The sequence below is a fragment of the Dendrobates tinctorius genome, unplaced genomic scaffold (genome assembly GCF_039654945.1).
Source record: "Dendrobates tinctorius isolate UK_male_01 unplaced genomic scaffold, ASM3965494v1 ptg000293l, whole genome shotgun sequence".
Lineage (NCBI taxonomy): Eukaryota > Metazoa > Chordata > Amphibia > Anura > Dendrobatidae > Dendrobates > Dendrobates tinctorius.
In genome coordinates this window covers 19,315,483-19,337,271 of record NW_027361960.1, presented here as the reverse complement: position 1 = coordinate 19,337,271, position 21,789 = coordinate 19,315,483, and the positions used below count along the sequence as shown (strand labels likewise).

General features: G+C 41.0%; 1 protein-coding gene across 3 annotated transcripts in view; it reads left to right on the top strand.

Moving 5' to 3' along the window:
* The window catches only part of PACRG (parkin coregulated), a 792,905-nt gene that overhangs the window by 440,188 nt on the left and 330,928 nt on the right, over positions 1 to 21,789 (top strand). For all 3 annotated transcript variants that reach the window (XM_073560176.1, XM_073560174.1, XM_073560175.1), the window contains one exon: positions 19,903 to 20,074. In XM_073560176.1, coding sequence (XP_073416277.1) covers positions 19,903 to 20,074 — 172 coding nt within the window. The remainder of the gene's footprint in view (positions 1 to 19,902; positions 20,075 to 21,789) is intronic.

Below are 21,789 nucleotides of genomic sequence, written 5' to 3'. Positions count from 1 at the left end.
AGGGTGTGCACAGGTGTCTTTTTATACTGATAACAAGTTTAAACAGGTGCCATTACTACAGGTAATGAGTGGAGGAAAGAGCCAGAAATCTTGATTGCTTGTTTCTGACCAAGTACTTATTTTCCACCATAATATGCAAATAAAATGAAAAACAAACAGACAATGTGATTTTCTGGATTTTTTTTCTCAGTTTGTCTCCCATAGTTGAGGTCTACCTATGATGTAAATTACAGACTCCTCTCATCTTTTTAAGTGGTGGAACTTGCACTATTGCTGACTGACTAAATACTTTTTTGCCCCACTGTATGAGATAGATAGATAGAGACTTGATAAAGGACGCCGGAATGCTCATAGTTTTTTGTTTTTTTGTTTGTATGAAGTAGTTTTCCTCGGCTTGAAATCTATTTTAGAATTTGTAGGTCAAATATCAGTTAGGCCTCTTTCACACTTCAGTTTTTTGCATCAGTTGAAATCCGCCAAAAAGTCAGACAAGCGGATCCGTTCTTAGCTGATGTGAACGGATGGCACAGGATCCGTTTTGAGACGGATCCTGAAAATCAGGAAATTTAAAGGAAACGCTGGCCGGGATGAGGAGAGAGAGAGAGAAAGAGAGAGAGAGAGAGAGAGAGGTTTTTTTTGTCCGGCACCCAGAAAGAATTTCGGGTTAAATCAGTGTCTGGAGGATCCGCCAGAGAAAAAAACGTTACAAGCTCCGTTTTGAAATCTTTGAGGATGATGACGGACACCAACTTTTGGCGGATCCTCAAAAAAAACGGATGCAACGGACAGCAATCCGTCACAATCCGCCATTAATGCAAGTCAATGGGGAAAAAAACGGATCCTCAAAAAAAAATTGAGGATCCGTTTTTTTCAAAACGTGACGGATTGTGACTGATTGTAAAAAACTGAAGTGTGAAAGAGGCCTTAGATGTCATGAGTAATTTTAGAAGTGACTTACAGACACAGTACACAGTAGTTGATCATAGATTTTGGAAAGCTTAAGGGTGCTTTTATTAGTCACCACTCACCACCTGTCATTCTGTAAATCTCTGCATAGTTATCCGTTTCATGTTTCTTTCTTTGACTGATGCCACCGACACAATGTTACTTTTATATTTGATACTGGGTGAGTTCATTAAATCAGCTGCGTGCAAAATGGAATATTCGTGATTTGATGTTGCTTTTAGATTAGTTTCTTGCAATGCGTTATTAATGGGTGATACGCAATCTGTAATATGCTAAACTTACAGATAAAATATTCCTATATATATATATATATATAAACGCCTTTATCATGTCTGTTTGTAACCGAAATCGCGCAGCTGTTTGTAACAGTAAGCTGCGCCTGCCGCTGATTGGCGGCCGCGACCAATCAGCGGAGGGCGCAGTCCGGCGCAGTGCTCAATGGGGCGGCAGGCCTTGATCTGTAGAAAAGAGAATTAAAATTAAAAAAATGTTATTCTCACCTTCCGACAGCCTCCGATCTTCTTTTCACGTGCCCGGCCTCGCGGTCCCAGTAATGCCTTGCGCCTTAGACCGGAGATGACGTCACTCTCGCGAGAGTGCAGCGTCATCAGCAGTGTTTCGCGCAATGCATTACTGGGACCGCGAGGCCGGGCGCGTGGAAAGAAGATCGGAGGCTGTCGGAAGGTGAGTATATAACTATTTTTTTTAGCAGAGAAAGGGGGGTGAGGGGGACCATGCATACCAGGAAAGGGGGGTGAGGGTGACCATACATACCAGCAAAGGGTGGTGAGGGGGACCATGCATACCAGCAATGGGGGAGGGAGGGGGACCATGCATACCAGGAAAGGGGAGAAGAGAGGGGGACCATGCATACCAGGAAAGGGGGGTGAGGGTGACCATGCATACCACCAATGGGGGGTGAGGGGGACCATGCATACCAGCAATGGGGGAGAGGGGGACTGTTATGAATGGGTCACCGAGGAGGAAAAAACAAAACAAGCTAAGTCACAGAAAACCAGAGAGGTTGGTAACTATGCAGATTGCAGATCCTTGATCCTAACCACACAACTAGCAGCAGCCGTGGAGCGTTCCTACGATGAATGTAGATGCTTTGTCACAGCCGGAGGACTAAATAAGCCTAAAGCAAGAAAAGGGGAAAACTAACTGCCCCAGAGCAGACCCAAAAGGAAAGACAGCCCCCACACATGTATTGACGGTGAAAAGATGAAAACACAAACACAGGCAGGAAAATAGGCTGAGCAAACGATGGGGCCCAAACTAACTAGAAAGGATAGGAAAGGAAAGACACTGTCTGCAATCTGCCAAAAATCCTACAAAAATAATGTCCAACACTTCTGATAACAAAATTAACCCTGAAGTCACTAGACTTCTCCCACTATATCAGCACTCTGAAATATTCTGAGACAGAGCAAAAAGAGGCCAATCTAATAAGGGACAAAAAGCAAATTGGCAAATACAAATAAATAAGAGTGGAAATTCAGCACAACCCCAGTCGGGGCTGGCTGACCACACAAAAAACTGAATAGACCAACAAAATCAAGTGTGAACATTAGCAGAAAAACTTAGCTTGAGCTGACTGGAACAGAGCTGAGAACCAAGACCTGACAAGCCAGAAGGAATCACCAGCACCAGAATAGGGCTGTCTTAAATGCAGTCTGAGATTCCTGAGGTCCAATCATCATCCTCCTTATCAGGTGGCAGATCTCCACTGATTAAATCAGCCTCACTACCTCCTGTTACCACCAGAGGGAGCCTGGAAGGAGAACTCACAACTGGTAGACCAGAAAATGAACCCACAACAGGGGACCATGCATACCAGCAATGGGGGGAGGGAGGGGGACCATGCATACCAGGGAAGGGGGGTGAGGGTGACCATACATACCAGCAAAGGGGGGTGAGGGGGACCATGCATACCACCAATGGGGGGAAGGGGAACCATGCATACCAGGAAAGGGGGGTGAGGGTGACCATGCATACCAGGATAGGAGGGTGTGGGTGACCATGCATACCAGGAAAGGGGGGTGAGGGTGACCATGCTTACCAGGAAAGGGAGGTGAGGGGACCATGCATACCAGGATTGGAGAGTGAGAGGACTATGCATTCCTGGATTGGGAGTGAGGGGACCATGCATATCAGGATTGGGGGGTGAGGGGACCATGCATACCAGGATAGGGAGGGAGGGGTTCCATGCATATCAGGATTGGGGGGTCAGAGGACCATGCATATCAGGATTGGTGGGTGCATTATTGCATTATTATTATTATTATTATTATTATTATTATTAAAACTTCATAAATAAACTACATACATATTCTAGAATACCCGATGCATTAGAATCGGGCAACCATCTAGTTACAACATAAAATCCTACAGTAATTTATATGACCAGTATAGGCATACATAAAATAAAAAAACATTTATTCTATACTCCTGGTCCAGCAGAATTTGTATAAATTCAATTGATTACTACCCACTCCCTCTTCCCTCTCTTACGAAGGCTCCTTTGCGTACCTTTGCGTAGTAGTTATGTGACAATTACTTGTTTTTTTTTAATTATTACTTGTGGTTTGGTAATTACTAATTAGTAATAATAATTATGATCTTGCCATACTAGAAATGAGCTCTCCATGTGTTGCCATTCTTCTAAGCTTCTCATGGACTTGTCTCTATACATCACAGTCAATCTGAGGATGCAGAGCTGCAGGGAGGAGAAGGAGCGCTACTGCAGCGACCAATGATGAGACAGGGGGTGTCTCAGACTACCTTAGACTTCATATATACAGTGTAGCTAAGCTGTAGTTACAGATCACAGCTCTGCCCCAATAGAACTGAGCTAAATGGAGCTACTGTCAGATCTGAGAAAATTAAAGTGGTAGTTAGCATCTCTTTTAGTTCTTGACTTATGGGTATTGGATCTTGTCTAGTAAATTAGGAGGCAGAAGCTAAGTGATGCCCAGACACGCCATCTATCCCTTTTACACAGTATAGTCTGCTACATCACTGATAGATAGATAGATAGATAGATAGATAGATAGATAGATAGATAGATAGATAGATAGATAGAATATATATGTGATCCAGTGTTGTATCAGTGACCAAACTTGAAGCTAGTTAGCTCCAATGTAAAATTTCCAACTGGGCCTTGAGTGTAGTAACACTCCAACCTGAGTGTAGTAACATTGGTCTTTTTATATGGCCCCAAATTACTTGTGGGCTCCTATAGGCTCCAGGACGCAGATTAAGTTCTAAATGAAACATAACATTTCAGAGCCCACCTGCTTTCACCATCTTTGCCTCTGTAACATCTATCTAAAAGACAAAACATACACATCATTAATTAACAAAAGAGATCTACTACAAGATGGAGTATTTTTTGTGTGGTGAAGGAAAGTCCAGCATAATTTTTGCAGCTCAATATAAGCTGGTTAGTCACATTTTCAGTTCACAGAATTAAAGTGTTATAAAGTATTCTAATTTACTGAGATAATGACTTTTGGGCTTTCATTGGCTGTAAGCCATAATCATCAACATTAACAGAAATAAACACTTGAAATAGATCACTCTGTAATGACTCTATATAATATATGAGTTTCACTTTTTGTATTGAAGAACTGAAAAAAATAACTTTTTGATGATATTCTAATTTTGTGAGAAGCACTTGTATTCTCTCATTTGAGAGAATCGGGGGTCAGTTATGCAAATCACACTCTGATCAGATTTTGTTGAGAGTGGGATTTGCATAACTGACCCAATTCTCTCAGATGAGAAGATGGAGAATAAAATGTCTCCATCTTCTCCATTTTGTCAGTCCATGGAAATCAGACTCCACTCCAATATCATCTGTTTAGTCTCATGTTTTCCACAGACTCATTGAGTATCACGGCCAAATGCGATCAGAATATTAGATCAAGCTCAATTTTTTTCCTCTGACAGACTTTATCTGAGGAAAAAATCAGACATAGAATACCATGGGGCGAGTGTTATCCAACAAAATGACAGATAGCACTCATCTGATTATTACGGCTGTCTGCAAGAGCCCTTATTGTCACGATGTGACTGGTACTGTGTGATGCGACCCGATGATCGGTCGGTCACCAAACAACAAGACAAAACAAGGGGACACCGGGGACACAATTACAACAGTGGGCCCTGCAATAGGGAACGGGGAAAGGGACACCTTCTGTACTCTCCTGAGCCTGTGTCCTGGACTATCCTGTCGTCTCTATATGGCTTCTTTCAAACCATCACCGACCAGGATACCTCAGCCCTCACTTGCCCTCCACCTATCCTTCACTAGGGAATTGGCAAGTGCGGACACTGGTCCCACCGCTGCACTAATACAACACCAAGGAAAATAATAGACAGGGAAAAACAAACAACACTAAGGCTATGTGCACACGGTGCGGATTCTGCTGCGGATTCGCAGCGTTTCTGGCCCTGTGGGTCTGCAGCAGTTTCTGCTGCGTTGTACAGTACCATTGTTTCCAATGGTAAAACCAAAAACGCTGTGCACATGCTGCGGATTTTTCTGCACGGATTTTCTGCGGGTTACAATCCGCAGCATGTCAATTGTTTGTGCGGAATCCGCTGCGGTTTCACATCTCCGCCCTTGTAGAGGTGTGAAACCGCAGGGCTAAACCGCAGGTATTTTTGACCTGCAGTTTTTCCAAAATCCACGCGGAAAAATCAGCACCACCAAAAACTACGTGTGCACATAGCCTTAGCTTTTTCTGCTGCCATGCACAGGACAGCAGAGTAAGGCACCCGAATTCAGCTTTCAGCAGAAACACCACTGCTCCAGAAAGCTCCTCTCTTCAGCAGCATCACCACTGCTCCAGATAAGCTGAACCACCTCTGCACCAGGTAGGACCAGTCTTCACAACGGTTGGTTTCCAAAGTACCTGTATTACCAACAGTCAGCTGGTGCACCAGGTGACCTTATATAGGAAGGTGGGAGTGGTCCCCACCAGCACCAGCAGACTAACTAAACATGTAGAAACAAGAGTGGCCACCGGGGGGAAAGCTGAAATTAACCCCCGATGGCCTGAAAGGAAAAAAGTTTACTGTATATCAGAGAAGCCCAAACTGACACAGATCCAAAAATGGATCGTAACACTTATGCTAGAATCACACGACAATGTAAAAAATGTGTGTCGTCCAGAAAAGTGGGACGATTTTTTTCTTGCTTGTAATCCATAGTCCGTATACAATATGTTTTTTACAGCAGATATTAATCATTTACAAGTCCATTTACAGTTTTATATGCTACAGAATTGTAATGTATCCGTAAAATTCCGATGTTATACTGTGGCTCCGCACGGCATCCAATTTTTTTTGTCACACCCACAGACTAGAATGGGAGATTCTTATCCGATTTTCGTAGACAAATTGGGCGTGCTGTGATTTTTTTCACATGTAGATTCAGTCAGTGAAACAAATTGCCCAACTGCACTACCCCATTGAATAACATTGGTCCGAGTGTGGTCCCTTTTTTTAACAGATAGCATTCGGACTGAAAATATGGTCGTGTGCATTAGCGGCGTCAATCCGTTATGACTCCTTGGGGAAGATGTGCTTCCATTTAAAATGCTTTGTTGGCGCCATATGTCAGAGAAATTGTCCTTCAGAAGCATAGCAAAATCTTACAGATCTAAAACCTCAGTATGCCTCAATAATAGGAAAGAAAAAAGGTATATATAGTATTGACAACCAGGATCTTCGCAAATTGTATCAATACTTTAAAAAATGATGGTGTTAGCGCACGTGCAAAACCTGGTTTTGAAATTCCATTTTCTAAATGGAATTGTCTGCCAGTAGTGTGTTTTCATTTGTTCTAGAAAAAGTGAGAAAAAAGTGTTAGAAAATATTTATTTAGCTGCTATCTTTCACGTACGTAGGAGGTTAGCAGCCACGTTATTAAAGCTACTTGAAAAAAATTGCTTAACACTTAATTGACTAATTAATGCTATGCACTAGGTCTGCGCTAGTCTCATATGATACATACAGAATAGAACACTGCATTGCTTTATTATATGGGGCACGCATCTGTGGGGCATTAGCAGATAATAATAATAATAGGTGATAAGCGAGGATTTTCTGCATGCAACATTCATACATACAATTTACCAGTACAGTATATAAAGAGGATTGTAAGTTCGGAGTGTTTTGCATTTGGCTGCAGGGTTTATTAAAGTTTTACGCTGCATTTAGAATATACCTCAGATAAATGATGTAGCTAATAAAACATTCCCTTCTTAATTTTGCTGTGGTGATATAAGGGTGTAAAACTTTTATAAGTTTTTTTGCCGTTGGGTCAACTCTTTCCATTTGATAAATGTCTCCATTATCTTTCATCAGGAAAACAATAGTGCAAACCCCTAATAATATGTCACTAGGATGACACTAATAAATGGAACTGGCAAGTATGGGATCCCTCCAGTAATTTTGATGCATTACATATAATTTATGTCTATTTAAGTATGCTGGGCTCATCTGATGGAGTACATCATTACTGATATGTTATGACATTCACAGATTAGAATATTTAGAGGCCACAAAATAAATAGAAAATATTGAAAATAATAATGTACAGTGGAATGGCGCTTGGCATGAGAGTAGTTGAGTTACACTATAAAGACAGTTTACAGGTATAAGTCAGATATTGAACTTTTATTTTTTATTTATGCATCCAACCTTCTCCGAACTTCTCTCCAGAAGTTAGCGCTATTTTGTATTAAAACTTCTACTTTCAACTTTTTTCTTTGAATGAATCCAACCAGCTGTGAATCTGACTTCTTTAACGCCCACATCGGACTCCCCCTGTTTGGTAATCTTTACAGCTGACATGTGCCCGCAACAGCCGCGGGTAGAATCGCGATCCACTCATGACTGTTAACTAGTTAAATGCCCCTGTCGATCTCTTACAGCAGCATTTAACTCGCACTTGCCGGAAGAGTGTCCTTTATCCCGCCCATTGGTGACTCCCATCACATGATCACGGGTCGCCTATGGGTTGGCATGACAACAAGAGCTCTCCATTAGATCTCTATGGTTGTCTGCATGGCTTTTGATTCCAGAAGGTAAGAGATTTGCAAGCCTCACGTCCAGCGGCCAGAGATTACTGACCTGTCCGATGGACCAGAGTCTGGTAAACCGATCTGCCCAACTCCAGTTACTATATAGTATAATACATGTTTGTGCTGGGTCTCGGTCTTTATTATTTATTCATACTTATTTCATTATGCTTGCTTATAGAAGCATTCTACAGCATTTTATATACAGTATATCGCAAGAGTGAGTACACCCCTCATATTTATGGAAATATTTTAGTATATCTTTTCATGGGACAACTCTGAAGATATGACACTGTGATACAATGCAATCTAGTGAGTGTACAGCTTGTATAACTGTGAAAATTTTGTGTACCTATAAATAACTCAACACACAGTCATTAATGACTAAATGCTGGCAACAAAAGTGAGTACACACCTAAGTGACAAAGGTCAAAATGTGCCAAATTAGCCATTTTCCCTCCCTGGTTTCATGAAACTCATTAGTGTTTCAAGGTCTCAGGTGTGAATGGGGAACAGGTGTGTTAAATTTGGTGTTATCACTCTCACATTCTCTCATACTGGTCACTGAACATTCAACATGGCACCTCATGGCAAAGAACTCTCTGAAGATCTGAAAAAAAGAATTATTGCTCTACATAAAGCTGGCATAGGCTATAAAAGATTTCCAACACCCTGAAACTGCACTGCATCATGGTGGCCAAGACCATACAGCAGTTTAACAAGACATGTTTAGCGTCATATCCAGTGGTTGTTTTTGCAAAACAGACATACACTCACTGGCCACTTTATTAGGTACACCTGTCCAACTGTGTGTTAAGACTTAATTTCTAATCAGCCAATCACATGGCGGCAACTCAGTGCATTTAGGCATGTAGACATGGTCAAGACAATCTCCTGCAGTTCAAACCGAGCATCAGTATGGGGAAGAAAGGTGATTTGAGTGCCTTTGAACGTGGCATGATTGTTGGTGCCAGAAGGGCTGGTCTGAGTATTTCAGAAACTGCTGATCTACTGGGATTTTCACGCACAACCATCTCTAGGGTTTACAGAGAATGGTCCGAAAAAGAAAAAAAATCCAGTGAGCGGCAGTTCTGTGGCCGGAAATGCCTTGTTGATGCCAGAGGTCAGAGGAGAATGGGCAGACTGGTTCGAGCTGATAGAAAGGCAACAGTGACTCAAATTGCCACCCGTTACAACCAAGGTAGGCAGAAGAGCATCTCTGAACGCACAGTGCGTCGAACTTTGAGGCAGATGGGCTACAGCAGCAGAAGACCACACCGGGTATCACTCCTCTCAGCTAAGAACAGGAAACTGAGGCTACAATTTGCACAAGCTCATCGAAATTGGACAGTAGAAGATTGGAAAAACGTTGCCTGGTCTGATGAGTCTCGATTTCTGCTGCGACATTCGGATGGTAGGGTCAGAATTTGGCGTAAACAACATGAAAGCATGGATCCATCCTGCCTTGTATCAACGGTTCAGGCTGGTGGTGGTGGTGTCATGGTGTGGGGAATTTTTTCTTGGCACTCTTTGGGCCCCTTGGTACCAATTGAGCATCGTTGCAACGCCACAGCCTACCTGAGTATTGTTGCTGACCATGTCCATCCCTTTATGACCACAATGTACCCAACATCTGATGGCTACTTTCAGCAGGATAATGCGCAATGTCATAAAGCTCGAATCATCTCAGATTGGTTTCTTGAACATGACAATGAGTTCACTGTACTCAAATGGCCTCCTCAGTCACCGGATCTCAATCCAATAGAGCATCTTTGGGATGTGGTGGAACGGGAGATTCGCATCAGGGATGTGCAGCCGACAAATCTGCGCCAACTGTGTGATGCCATCATGTCAATATGGTCCAAAATCTCTGAGGAATGCTTCCAGCACCTTGTTGAATCTCTGCCACGAAGAATTGAGGCAGTTCTGAAGGCAAAAGGGGGTCCAACCCGTTACTAGCATGGTGTACCTAATAAAGTGGCCAGTGAGTGTATATGAGTGCTACCAGCGTTGATGTAGTGGTTAAAGGAGTGGGCAGTCAACTTGTCAGTGCTTAGACCATATGCTGCACATGGCATAAAATTGGTCTGCATGGCTGTCATCCTAGAAGGAAGCCTGTTCTATAGATAATGCAAAACAAAGCCTGCAAACAGTTGGCTGAAGACAAGCAGAGTAAAGGCCCATCACACACAGCGATCTCGCTGTGTGTGATGGGGATCAGCGACCAGCCCCCCCCGCCATGTATCGCTGATCGTGCTCGATCGGCCTGGGCCATTTTTTGATCGCTGGTCTCCCACTGGCCAGCGCGCATCGCTGCGTGTGGCAGTGGGAGCCAACGATCAGCGAGGCTCCCAGCACTCTAAGCAGGCACTGGGAGCTGGTCTCTAAGGTAAATATCAGGTTACTAAACGGCGTGCGTCACTTAGTTACCCAATGTGTACCTTAGAAACCTGCGTGCTGGCAGCTCCCGGCGCGAGCACGCAGGTTTCTAAGGCACACATCGGGTAACTAAGTGATGCACGCCGCTTAGTAACCAGATATTTACCTTAGAGACCAGCGTCCTCGCTGGTGCTGATCACTGGTGAAGCTGCCTGTTTGGCAGCTCACCAGCGATCATGTAGCGATGCACCAGCGATCCTGACAAGGTCATATCATTGTCGGGATCACTGGTGCATCTTTATGTGTGACGGGGCCTTAAGGCTTACTGGAACCATGTCCTGTGGTCTGATGAGACCAAGATAAACTTATTTGGTTCAGATGATGTCAAGTGTATGAGACAGCAACCAGGTGAGGAGTACAAAGACAAGTGTGTCTTGCTTACAGTCAAGCATGGTGGTGGGAGTGTCATGGTTTGAGGCTGCATGAGTGCTGCTAGCTGCTGGCTGTGAAGATCTACAGTTCATTAGGAAACCAAGAATGCCAGTATGTACAGTGACATACTGAATCAGAGCATTATTCCCTCCCTTTGGAACCTAGGTCGGAGGTCAGTATTCCAACATAATAATGACCCCAAATACACCTCTGAATGTAAAGATGCTGGACTGGCCAAACATACCGTATGTTGAGACCTAAATCCTATTGAGCATCTGTGAGCCATCCTCAAACGGAAGGTTGAGAAGCGCAAGGTCTTGAACATCCACCAACTCTGTGATGTCATCATGGATAAGTGGAAAAGGATTCAAGTGGCAACTTGTGAAGCTCTAGACACCTCCATGCCCAAGAGAATTAAGGCAGTGCTTCAAAATAATCTACATTGTAACATAGTGTCATACTTCTGTGTTGTCCCATGAAAAAAATATAAGAAAATTTCCATAAATGTGATGGGTGTACTCACTTTTGTGATATACTTTATATTGTCATCATCACTTTCCCAATTAGGGACTCACAATCTACCATAAATACCCTATCATTATGTCACTGAAGTGTGGGCAGGAACTGAAGTACCCAGAGTAAACCCAAGCAAACTACACAGATGTGGTCCATGGTGGGATTCAAACCAAGGACCCCAGTACTGCTAAACAGTTGTGTTAGCCACTTAGCTACCCACTTTGCTGCCCTCTCTGTTTTTGTCTGCAGAGGGAAAGCCAAGCATATACCCCAATATGGAACTGCTGTATTAATTTTCTTTTTTTATCACATCAATCACCCGCTGATAACAGTATCAAATGTAATAATTAGTTTTATTTAGATAAAAATAGTTCAGATTGCAGAGCTGTAAATTCTGGTAAGAAACTGTGTTTTCGGGGATTTTGAATGTACTTTTTACCTCTTCCTTGGACAGCATGCAGTTTGTTCTTCATAGAAAACCTTGTACTAAAACAATGCTTCACTGTTAATAAGAAGTTGTAGCTCTATGGTATTAATAGCTCCACTAAATGTGAATATATTCACTTTGTCAATCACTGAGGCTAAATGCATCATTCTTACATCTCTTAAAATCTAGATAGTATCTATGGAGTGGAAGAATATCTGACATTACTTTCCCTCACTGACTGTCTTTTGTTTCTCTATTCAACAACATACATGAATGCGTGATTGACACTTTTTACACAGCACAAGTGATTTCTGATGGATTCTACATAGAAGAAACCATTTGACTGGTGGTGAGATAAGAGTCTGTTATTTACCTTGTACAGACAGTTCCTGAGTGCATTCCACATTTATCAGCCTTGTCTGCTGGACACTTTAATTAGTATGGATCTGGCATATGCTGCTGCTTCCTATCACTATTCTCTACTTAGCCACGCATTAAATTAGGGATGTTTCTATTTTTAATATTCCCTCAATCAGCAAAGCAAACAAACACCCTATTCTTATCAAAAAATTGCAACCCTAAACTGTTTGTATTTGTTAAGGATTTGGAATTCTTTATGATAGCTATAGAATTAAAAAGTCACTAGACACTAGTATATTTTTATGTCCATGTTTGAAAGGAGAATTGAAATCCCTTGGTAGAGGAAAATTAGTTGTGATAAGGAAAAGTGCCATAACGTTCTCATTGATGAGGGACCAACGTCTGGGACTATAACTCACATGAGAAGTTCCTGATGAGTTTTTCCTTTCTTAGCAATGCCCACCACACCTCAAAACCTTGCTCAAATAATTAGAGCTTCCTTGTTCTCTGCACAGTGGTTCATCAGGGGCATCACTGTGCTGGAATTATTGGAAAGTAAGTTCTTCATTCTTGTGCTGCTCATATAAATTAGATGCTTGTCGGCCAAAAGATGCTTCTGCCAATTGTTTGGCCGACAGACATCTCTCCCATACACAGCAGTCCTCACTGGGTGGAGTGCACCTGTGTTCCATATGAGAAAGTCAACAAATGATATGTTGGCCAATCTCTGGGAGAACAATGCAAACGTTCGACATCTCTCCCCACCATCAGTCAACTGGCGCTCCCATATACATTAGACCATTGGCTGAATCTGTCCACATGAACTAACATTAGTCTAAAGTGTGTGGGTAACAGTGGGGCTCTTGGAGCTCGGAGTGACATTGAGCATTTATTATGCTTATATAGCATCACCAAATTCCATAGTACTCCACATACATACTGGGGCTCACAATCTAAATCTCCATCATCATGTCTTTGGAGTTTAGGAAGAAACCCACACAAACTTAACATGATATTTTGACTTCCTGTTTGAGTATAATCACAGGTGACATTACAATACAGCTAAATTAGTTTTTTATAGGTTGTCGTCATTGAATTAGAATAAAAATCCCAAATGTGTATTTATTTGCTTTTAGTGTTAGACTATTGTTCTACCAATGACTATTATGGGCAACCAACATATCTTGTTACAGTTCATATATTTCCTCACCAGAAACTTCCATTATTTTCTCCCTCTAAGGATTCCTAATTAGTTAAAAAAAATCTACTCAGAAACAGTATAAACTATGACCATTGTATCTATCCACCACTTAACAAAACAGGCCTGCTAGCAAAATATAAAATGCAATGCTCTGCTAAATAGATTTCTTTTCAAAAGAGTGTTTAATTAACTGAAGCCATCAAATGATATCGCTAACAGCCTACAATGCAAGCGGTTGTTGAGTAAAAGCCTTTCTCGGAACACTCAACATCTATTTAAAGGTGTAAAACCATTATATTGTGCTATAATACTTGTGTGCTTGAAGGCAATAAATATAGGTCAGCATGTAAAACTAAATATTGTGAAATATACAAGATGTAAAATCACATTTTGTAAGCCAATTTAACAATTTCCAAATACAGATTATATTTTATAATTAAAAAACAAAAAAATTGAGGAAACCACAATATATAAACCAAGTTACATACAAAGCTAAGCTGGCCCAACTGTCAGGTTCAATCAGTTGAAATATCCAATTATTTTGATCCAAAGATCCAAAAGAAAATGTAACACACCCTCAAGATGACAGTTGCCAAATGGTAAAGGCAAAATTGCCTTTATCATGGTTTTTTAAATATCAACATTTTCATTTACAATATGTGAAGTAATTTTAGTTAGACTGTTATATTGTGATATAAGTGTACACTTGTGATTTTAGTCTACAAATTGGTCTATTAATAATTCAAACTAGACTGATATATTGTGATATAAGTCTGCTTTGTTAGTTTACGGGATCCATAGGCATATGGAGTTTTTGAACAGTGCAAAAAAAAACAGAACCTCACTGAAGTGATCATGTATTGTGCTTCAGTTTCAATCCCACAGAGATAATTAGGATCCTTTTAGGTAATATTTTGACCAATACATGAAAAAGACAACACGAATATGAATTAACCAGTTTAAAATAAGGGTATTTAGAATAGTCTATCCAGAAACATCTTAACAATTTTACTTCTCAAAATAATTGAAACAGTTTGTTATTAGTAGAGATGTATGTAACTTTTTAATGATAGAGTAGGAGAATTTATGTTGTTTCCTAGATTTTTCCTTTTAAAGAGGACTCTGATCTGGCTAAATCCTTAGTCACATGAAAAGACTTGTTATAGGGTTGACTACTGACTTATTGGGTAGATACACCCAGATGGTGGTCTTAGGAGGATGTTTTCTTTTTTCTAATTTGCATACTCTTTTCATTGGGAGCATTACCTGACCTTTTAAGGCCTCTATACACATTAGACTAATGTCAACCATACCCACCAAGATCAACGGGTTCAGCCAACACTCTAATGTGTATTGGAATGCCGGCCATACGATTGTCGGGGAAGATGTCAATCTGGCATGTCTGATTTCAGACTGCTGATTGCTTTGTTCTCCTGGAGATAAGCTGCTAGCAGAGATGTCTGTCTGCTGCTTTCTCATAGAGAGCATAGGAGCAATTGATTGAACAAGCACTCCTGTGTATGCGAGAGACAGTCAAGAAGGCAGTTAGCTGAACAATTGACCAAAGCATTGTCCTTCTGACAGCCTTCCAATATGTATTGGGTAATTTAGTTTTCCTATACCAGCTGGCAGTCTACATCTAATACATATAGATACCTATAGTCTTCCTACACCAGCTGTCAATATCTAATGTGTATAGGGGCCTTTAGTCTTCATACATCAGCTTGCAGTCTACAGCTAATGTGTATAGGGGCCTTTAGTCTTCCTACACCAGATGGTAGTCTACATCTATTGTATATAGGGTCCTTTTGTCTTAATACATCAGCTGGCAGTCTATATCTAATGTGTATCAGGGCCCTTAGTCTTCTTACACCAGTTGGCAACCTATATTTAATGTGTAAAGGGGCCTTTAGTCTTCCTACACCAGCTGAGGATCTCATCTAACATATATAGGGGTCTTATGTCTTCCTACTCCAGCTGGCAGTCTACGTGTAATGTCTGTAGGGACCTTTAGTCTTCTTACACCAGCTTGCAGTCTACATCGAATGTGTATAGTTTTCCTGTACCAGCTGGCAGTCTACATCTAATATGCATAGGGGTCTCTTGTCTTCCTACAACAGCTGGCAGCCTACATTTAATTTATATAGGGTAATTTATTTTTCCTACACCAGCTGGTAGTCTACATCTAATATGTGTAGGGTCCTTTGTTTTCCTACACCAGCAGGTAGTCTACATCTATTGTGTATAAGGGTCTTTTGTTTTAATACACCAGCTGGCAGTCTACATCTAATGTGTATCGGGACCTTCAGTCTTCCTACTCCAGTTGGCAGTCTACATTTAATGTGTATAGGGGCCTTTACTTTTACTACACCAGTTGATAGTCTATATCTAATGTGTTTCAGGGCCTCCAGTCTTCCTATACCAGCTGACAGTCTTCATCAATTGTGTATAGGTGCCTTTTGTCTTAATATACCAACTGGCAGTCTACATAAAAAGTGTATAGGGTCCTTTTGTCTTCTTACACCAGTCCACAGTCTTTACAAAGAGAGACAAATGTATTAGATATTGAGCAACTTAAGAGAATGAGATTATCAGCTGGGCTAAATAAATGACATTGCTTATGTATGGTATGTCTAATTATGAGTGAAAAGTATTCTGCCTCTCCACATACAGTAGATAAACGTTCAAAACTGTACATGTGGGAAAGCCAAACACATTAGAAAAGCATAGCATAGACTTAATTTATATTGAAAGGACAGAAATGTATTACCCTTTACTATGGATTATGCTCTCATCTATGCCTTCCTCCCTCCAGCACTAAAGTAGTTAATTAAACAAGCTGCTTATATAACCTTGAAAGGTCACGTTATAGGAATACTTATTACAGAAATTGAAATAGCTTAGAAGAAAGGCCTTGAAACACTGCCAAATGATCAATTTCTTAATTGAAAAAGTCCTGTATAAAGTGAGTAATACGGACTAAAATGAATAGGAGTTTAGCGGGTGAAGCCACACTTAGCATCTTATATTGAATTTGCAGTAAATGAGTTGCTCTGTGACAGTCCTTTCAAATAAATAAATACTGAGCATTTTCCTTATGTCCTTTAGAGAATATTTCTTTTTTTCTGCAGTGGCTGTATATGCACATGTGAAATAGGTTACTGTAGCATAACTAGTTATTTGCAGACATAGTTAGCAGTTAATTTGAAGATTTCCATATGACATCATCTTATGTGCATCACCCATTTAGCTGGCAGTGTTCTTTTTTTAGACACCCACCATGTCCTCTTAGTAATATGATGCTGAGTCACTTCTCACAGACAAGCCAAGAGATGGGATAGTCAAGGAGTCTAAGGTCAGAAGCCAGGAGGGTACGTCATAAACAGAAGGGAGTGACAAAGACGCAGTCAGGTAATGCTTCGAGGTCAGAATACCAGGAAATAGCAGATCAGAGCAGCAGGGGCTAGATAGACAGATGGTCAGAATGAGGTCTAAAGTCAGGCAACAAAAGATCAAAGCACAGAACACTAAGCATAGAGTGACCAACCACACAGAAGCTGAATGTATGTCTCGCAGAGGTCTGGGAGTAACAGTCCAGTTGTGCAGCCTGGCAATCACCTGGTATAATGAACACCTGGAAACAGTTTTCTCATCTCAGTCTCAGATTGGACGGTTGAGCTGTCAATCAACACACCGAACAGCTTCAGCACGCCCCTGTACCAGATTGGACAGCCGAGATGTCATTAACTACATCCCAAACACACTGATTGGTGGAACCGTGACAGTCTTCAGTTCATATAGTCACTGTATTCTCTGTAATCACTGATGATCATGGCAAATGTATTGCAACAATTTGGAACATCAACTTGCTCTTGTTGCTTTTTTGAGTGAAAAATAAGACTTTTCTATCCTTGTGGACTCATCAATAATATAATTTTCTTTTCTATCACCCGCCAAGGAGCTGAGCATTTTATAGAGCAGCAGTTGAAGGTATGTTTGTGGCGCTACTTTAGCTGCCTAGACCAGATACATTTCCTACTTTGGGTAAGGAGTATGGAGATTAGAAGTGTGGGGAAGAAAGAAACTCTCTTTCAAAAACCAACTATCGGGTGTAGATACCAATCAAAGTCCAGCCTTCTAATGAGCTTTGTGAAATATAGAGGTATATTAGCCATGCCAGACACCATCTACCTGTTTGATTTGTAAGGTATCTACCTCCAACATGTGGCACTTGCAAGATTTTTCTGTCTTCTGAAGAAAGCTCATTTGCATACGTTTTTCACATGCAGTCTTGCCAATGAATCTTAAGGAGAGCTAGTCTGATATAAAGAAATCTCTTTCTCAAAGAGACCAGTTTGTACATTGCAAACTTTACAACTGTGGAGAACTTTTAGGGTTGAGCTGGCCAGAAGTAAATGATGCGCCGTCCTCACAGGTTGCAATGCTTACACAGGACGATGCACCGTCAGGAACGATGATCTTTTTCACTGCGAAAAGAGCCATTTCACCCAGTTTTTCTTGTTCATCTGGTGATTGGCAGCCTGTTTACATAGCAAGAGAATCATGCAACGAGCGTTATTAAGAACACCCCTTCACGGTTATCTTTCGGTGTAATGCAGAGAAGTCCGGCAATCTGATTTTAGAATTGCACAACCATTATTGATGATGCATTATGGCAGAAAATGCCATGACTTTATGTCTTTTACTACCACACAAAGGACCATGATATGGTGAAGCAATACAGATAATAGCGCGAGTAAACAAGTAACAATACCTTTGTAACACACATATTTCCATTTATCACATTTCACCCTTTGAAGGGAAATAAAGAAAAGGCATTTGAAGCAGAGCTCTGATTTCATGTATGACACATGGCTGAGTGCCATACGGGTGAATTTCATCTCTGCTGAGAAATGAGTTTAACCAATCGTCAGAATGCAGCAATTTACCAGAAGTACATTTTAGATATTTTTTTGGCAGAAGACAGCAGAAATGAACATTTTTTTTCAGATCGTAAAACAGGTTTTGCAGCCTGTACACTAAACTATTAACATATGGCTAATTAAAACAAACATTATTCATTATTCCAGTTGGTGGTGTCCTACAAGCGATCTGCTAGTGGCAAAGTGTGCAATGCGGGAACTAACTAGCGCTACTTCTTACAGCCACTACTGGAAGATAATCAGTTTAAATAACATTTTAGGATTTTATTTCATCACTTTTGGGAGAAAATTCAGCAAAATCAGACTCGGATAAAATCTACACTTACAGTTTTTTCTATAATAAGAATCGAAATGCATCAACCACAAATATGCATATCGGCTGTCATACATGGTAGAGTAATGGATGCCAATAATTGTTGTCCCACTTTGGAAATCTGGGCAGCTTGGTGGCACAATGGTTATCAATGTGTGTGCTCTGCAGTATATGTTGGTACTATTTAGACCTCACCTATAGCTGACTTTGCTATTCACTTACACTTTGTGTATGGAGGCGGCATTAATTAACGGACAATGGAAACATCAGCTCAGCGCCACAAATTCGGGGGTGCTGACTGAAACTGGTATGAAAATGCCAAAAGTTGCAACTATTTTTTAACAAAAATTTTGTGACTTTTCAAGTGTTTTTACCTAGTTTTCTGGTGTATACACTTTGATGAATCAGGTTATTATAATAATATTATAATAATCTTTATTAATATAGCACAAATCAATTCTGCATCAATTTACTATTCAGATGGCACATATACAAATATGTATATAGATGAAATTAATAATGTCATAGTTATAAACTATATGATTCAGACAAGAACAGTAAAGATGCTGTTCACAAGAGCTTTCAATCAATGCTCGCTTACATAGCGCCAGCATATTCTGTAGCGCTTTACAAACATCATCATCGCTGTCCTCGTTAAGGCTTACAATCTATATTCCCTATCTGTATGTCTTTGCAGTGTGGGAGGACTCCGGAGTACCCGGAGGAGACCCAAACATACATGGTGGGAAATGAACCGAGGACCCTTTCAATCTTTGTGGAAATTAATGGCCCTATATTATTGAGAAAAATGAATATACAAATAAATAAGGAACAAATATTTGCTTGCACATTGATATTATAAAGTGTGTAATAAAGAAAATGTTCACTTTAAGAAAAAACAAGATAAAACCATACAAAAAAAAAATAGAGAATATTCAAAGATACTGTTACTAATAGTAAAATGAATAAATAAAATGCAAATTAAAAATGTATACATTTACATGCTTATTTCAGTAGAAATCCACAGGAAATCTTCCATTGACTGCCATAGTAGTAGCAATCATATCCCCATGTTGTGAAAGACCCTAGGCCATCTACAGCCTGTAGCCAATTACCTTCATTCTGAATATCTGTCTCCACAATGTGCCTTTAATATTACCGCTGGCGTTCGCATGATTTAGGACGAAGCACCTCTTTCAAGAATCCCTTGTGTTCTCCATTGGCTCTATTCCATGTTAATAATACCTTCTTTTTTTCTTAACTTGTTTTAGGTGGAGATTGAGAAATTGGATTATCACCACTACTTGCCTCTATTCTTTGATGGTCTTTGTGAAATGGCGCATCCGTATGAGTTTTTTGCACGTCAAGGAGTCCATGACATGCTAGAGCATGGCGGACCAAAGATTCTTCCTGTCATTCCGCAGCTCATTATACCTATAAAAAGTAAGTCAGGAAAAATGATAATTTACGTAATTTTCTTATTTTATACGGTACTAGCTGAAGAGCCCGGCGCTGCCCGGGCATAGTAACTAACTGTGGTTAGTTATAGAAAATTATAATTATCCTCCATCTCATAGGCCCGTGCCCATATACCCATCATACATATCCTCCATCCCATAGTCGAGTGCCCATATACCCATCACACATCCTCCATCCCATAGTCCCATGCCCATATACCCATCACACATCCTCCATCCCATAGTCGAGTTCCCATATACCCATCATACATATTCTCCATCCCATAGTCCCGTGCCCATATACCCATCATACATATCCTCCATCCCATAGTCCCATGCCCATATACCCATCATACATATTCGCCATCCCATAGTCGAGTGCTCATATACCCATCACACATCCTTCATCTCATAGTCCCATGCCCATATACCCATCATACATATCCTCCATCCCATAGTCCCGTGCCCATATACCCATCACACATCCTCCATCCCATAGTCCCGTGCCCATATACCCATCATACATATCCTCCATCCCATAGTCCCATGCCCATATACCCATCATACATATCCTCCATCCCATAGTTGAGTGCCCATATACAAATCACACATCCTCCATCCCATAGTCCCGTGCCCATATACCCATCATACATATCCTCCATTCCATAGTCCAGTGCCCATATACCCATCATACATCCTCCATCCCATAGTCCCGTGCCCATATACCCATCATACATATCCTCCATCCCATAGTCCAGTGCCCATATACCCATCACACATCCTCCATCCCATAGTCCCGTGCCCATATACCCATCATACATATCCTTCATCCCATAGTCCCATGCCCATATACCCATCATACATATCCTCCATCCCATAGTCCAGTGCCCATATACCCATCATACATCCTCCATCCCATAGTCCCGTGCCCATATACCCATCATGCATAGCCTCCATCCCATAGTCCAGTGCCCATATACCCATCACACATCCTCCATCCCATAGTCAACCATTATGACATCATAATGAGCGGAGGGGGTTGCAACCTATGATGACATCAGCGTCGCCATGGCAACCATTATGACATCATAATGAGGGGCGGGGCTTGATACACACACCCTTTTTCCCCATTATGTAGATAGGGGCAAAATTGTTTGCTGAATTGGAACGCACGGGGTTAAAATTTCGCCTCACAACATAGCCTAGGACACTCTCGGGGTCCAGACGTGTAACTGTGCCAAATTTTGTGGCTGTAGCTGCGACGGTGCGGATGCCAATCCCGGACATACACACATACATACACACACTTGAGCTTTATATATTAGATTTAAAATATAGTATTCTGCTATGACTAAGTCACCAACTTTACTAGACACTGGAGAGTTACAGAATCTGAAGATAAATTCCCTTTTCTGCTTTACTGGCAAAAGGCTGTACCATTTTTGCTGAATAGCCGAATCCGTTTATTTTTTTATGAAATATTACATTCTTTTGGCTAGCACCGTATTTTGAAGCCCTCGCTGTGACGCCATTGTTGGCACTATATGTAGTGGATATTTCTTCAGACCTTCAGTTTTGAACATTACATCCATAGAACCATCTTTTATAAAGTCCTTGACTATGAAATGATCCTGTGTTCCATCTAATGTTTTTAAATGCCGGCACAATTATTAACAACTTCTCATTTTATAGCAATTGGTA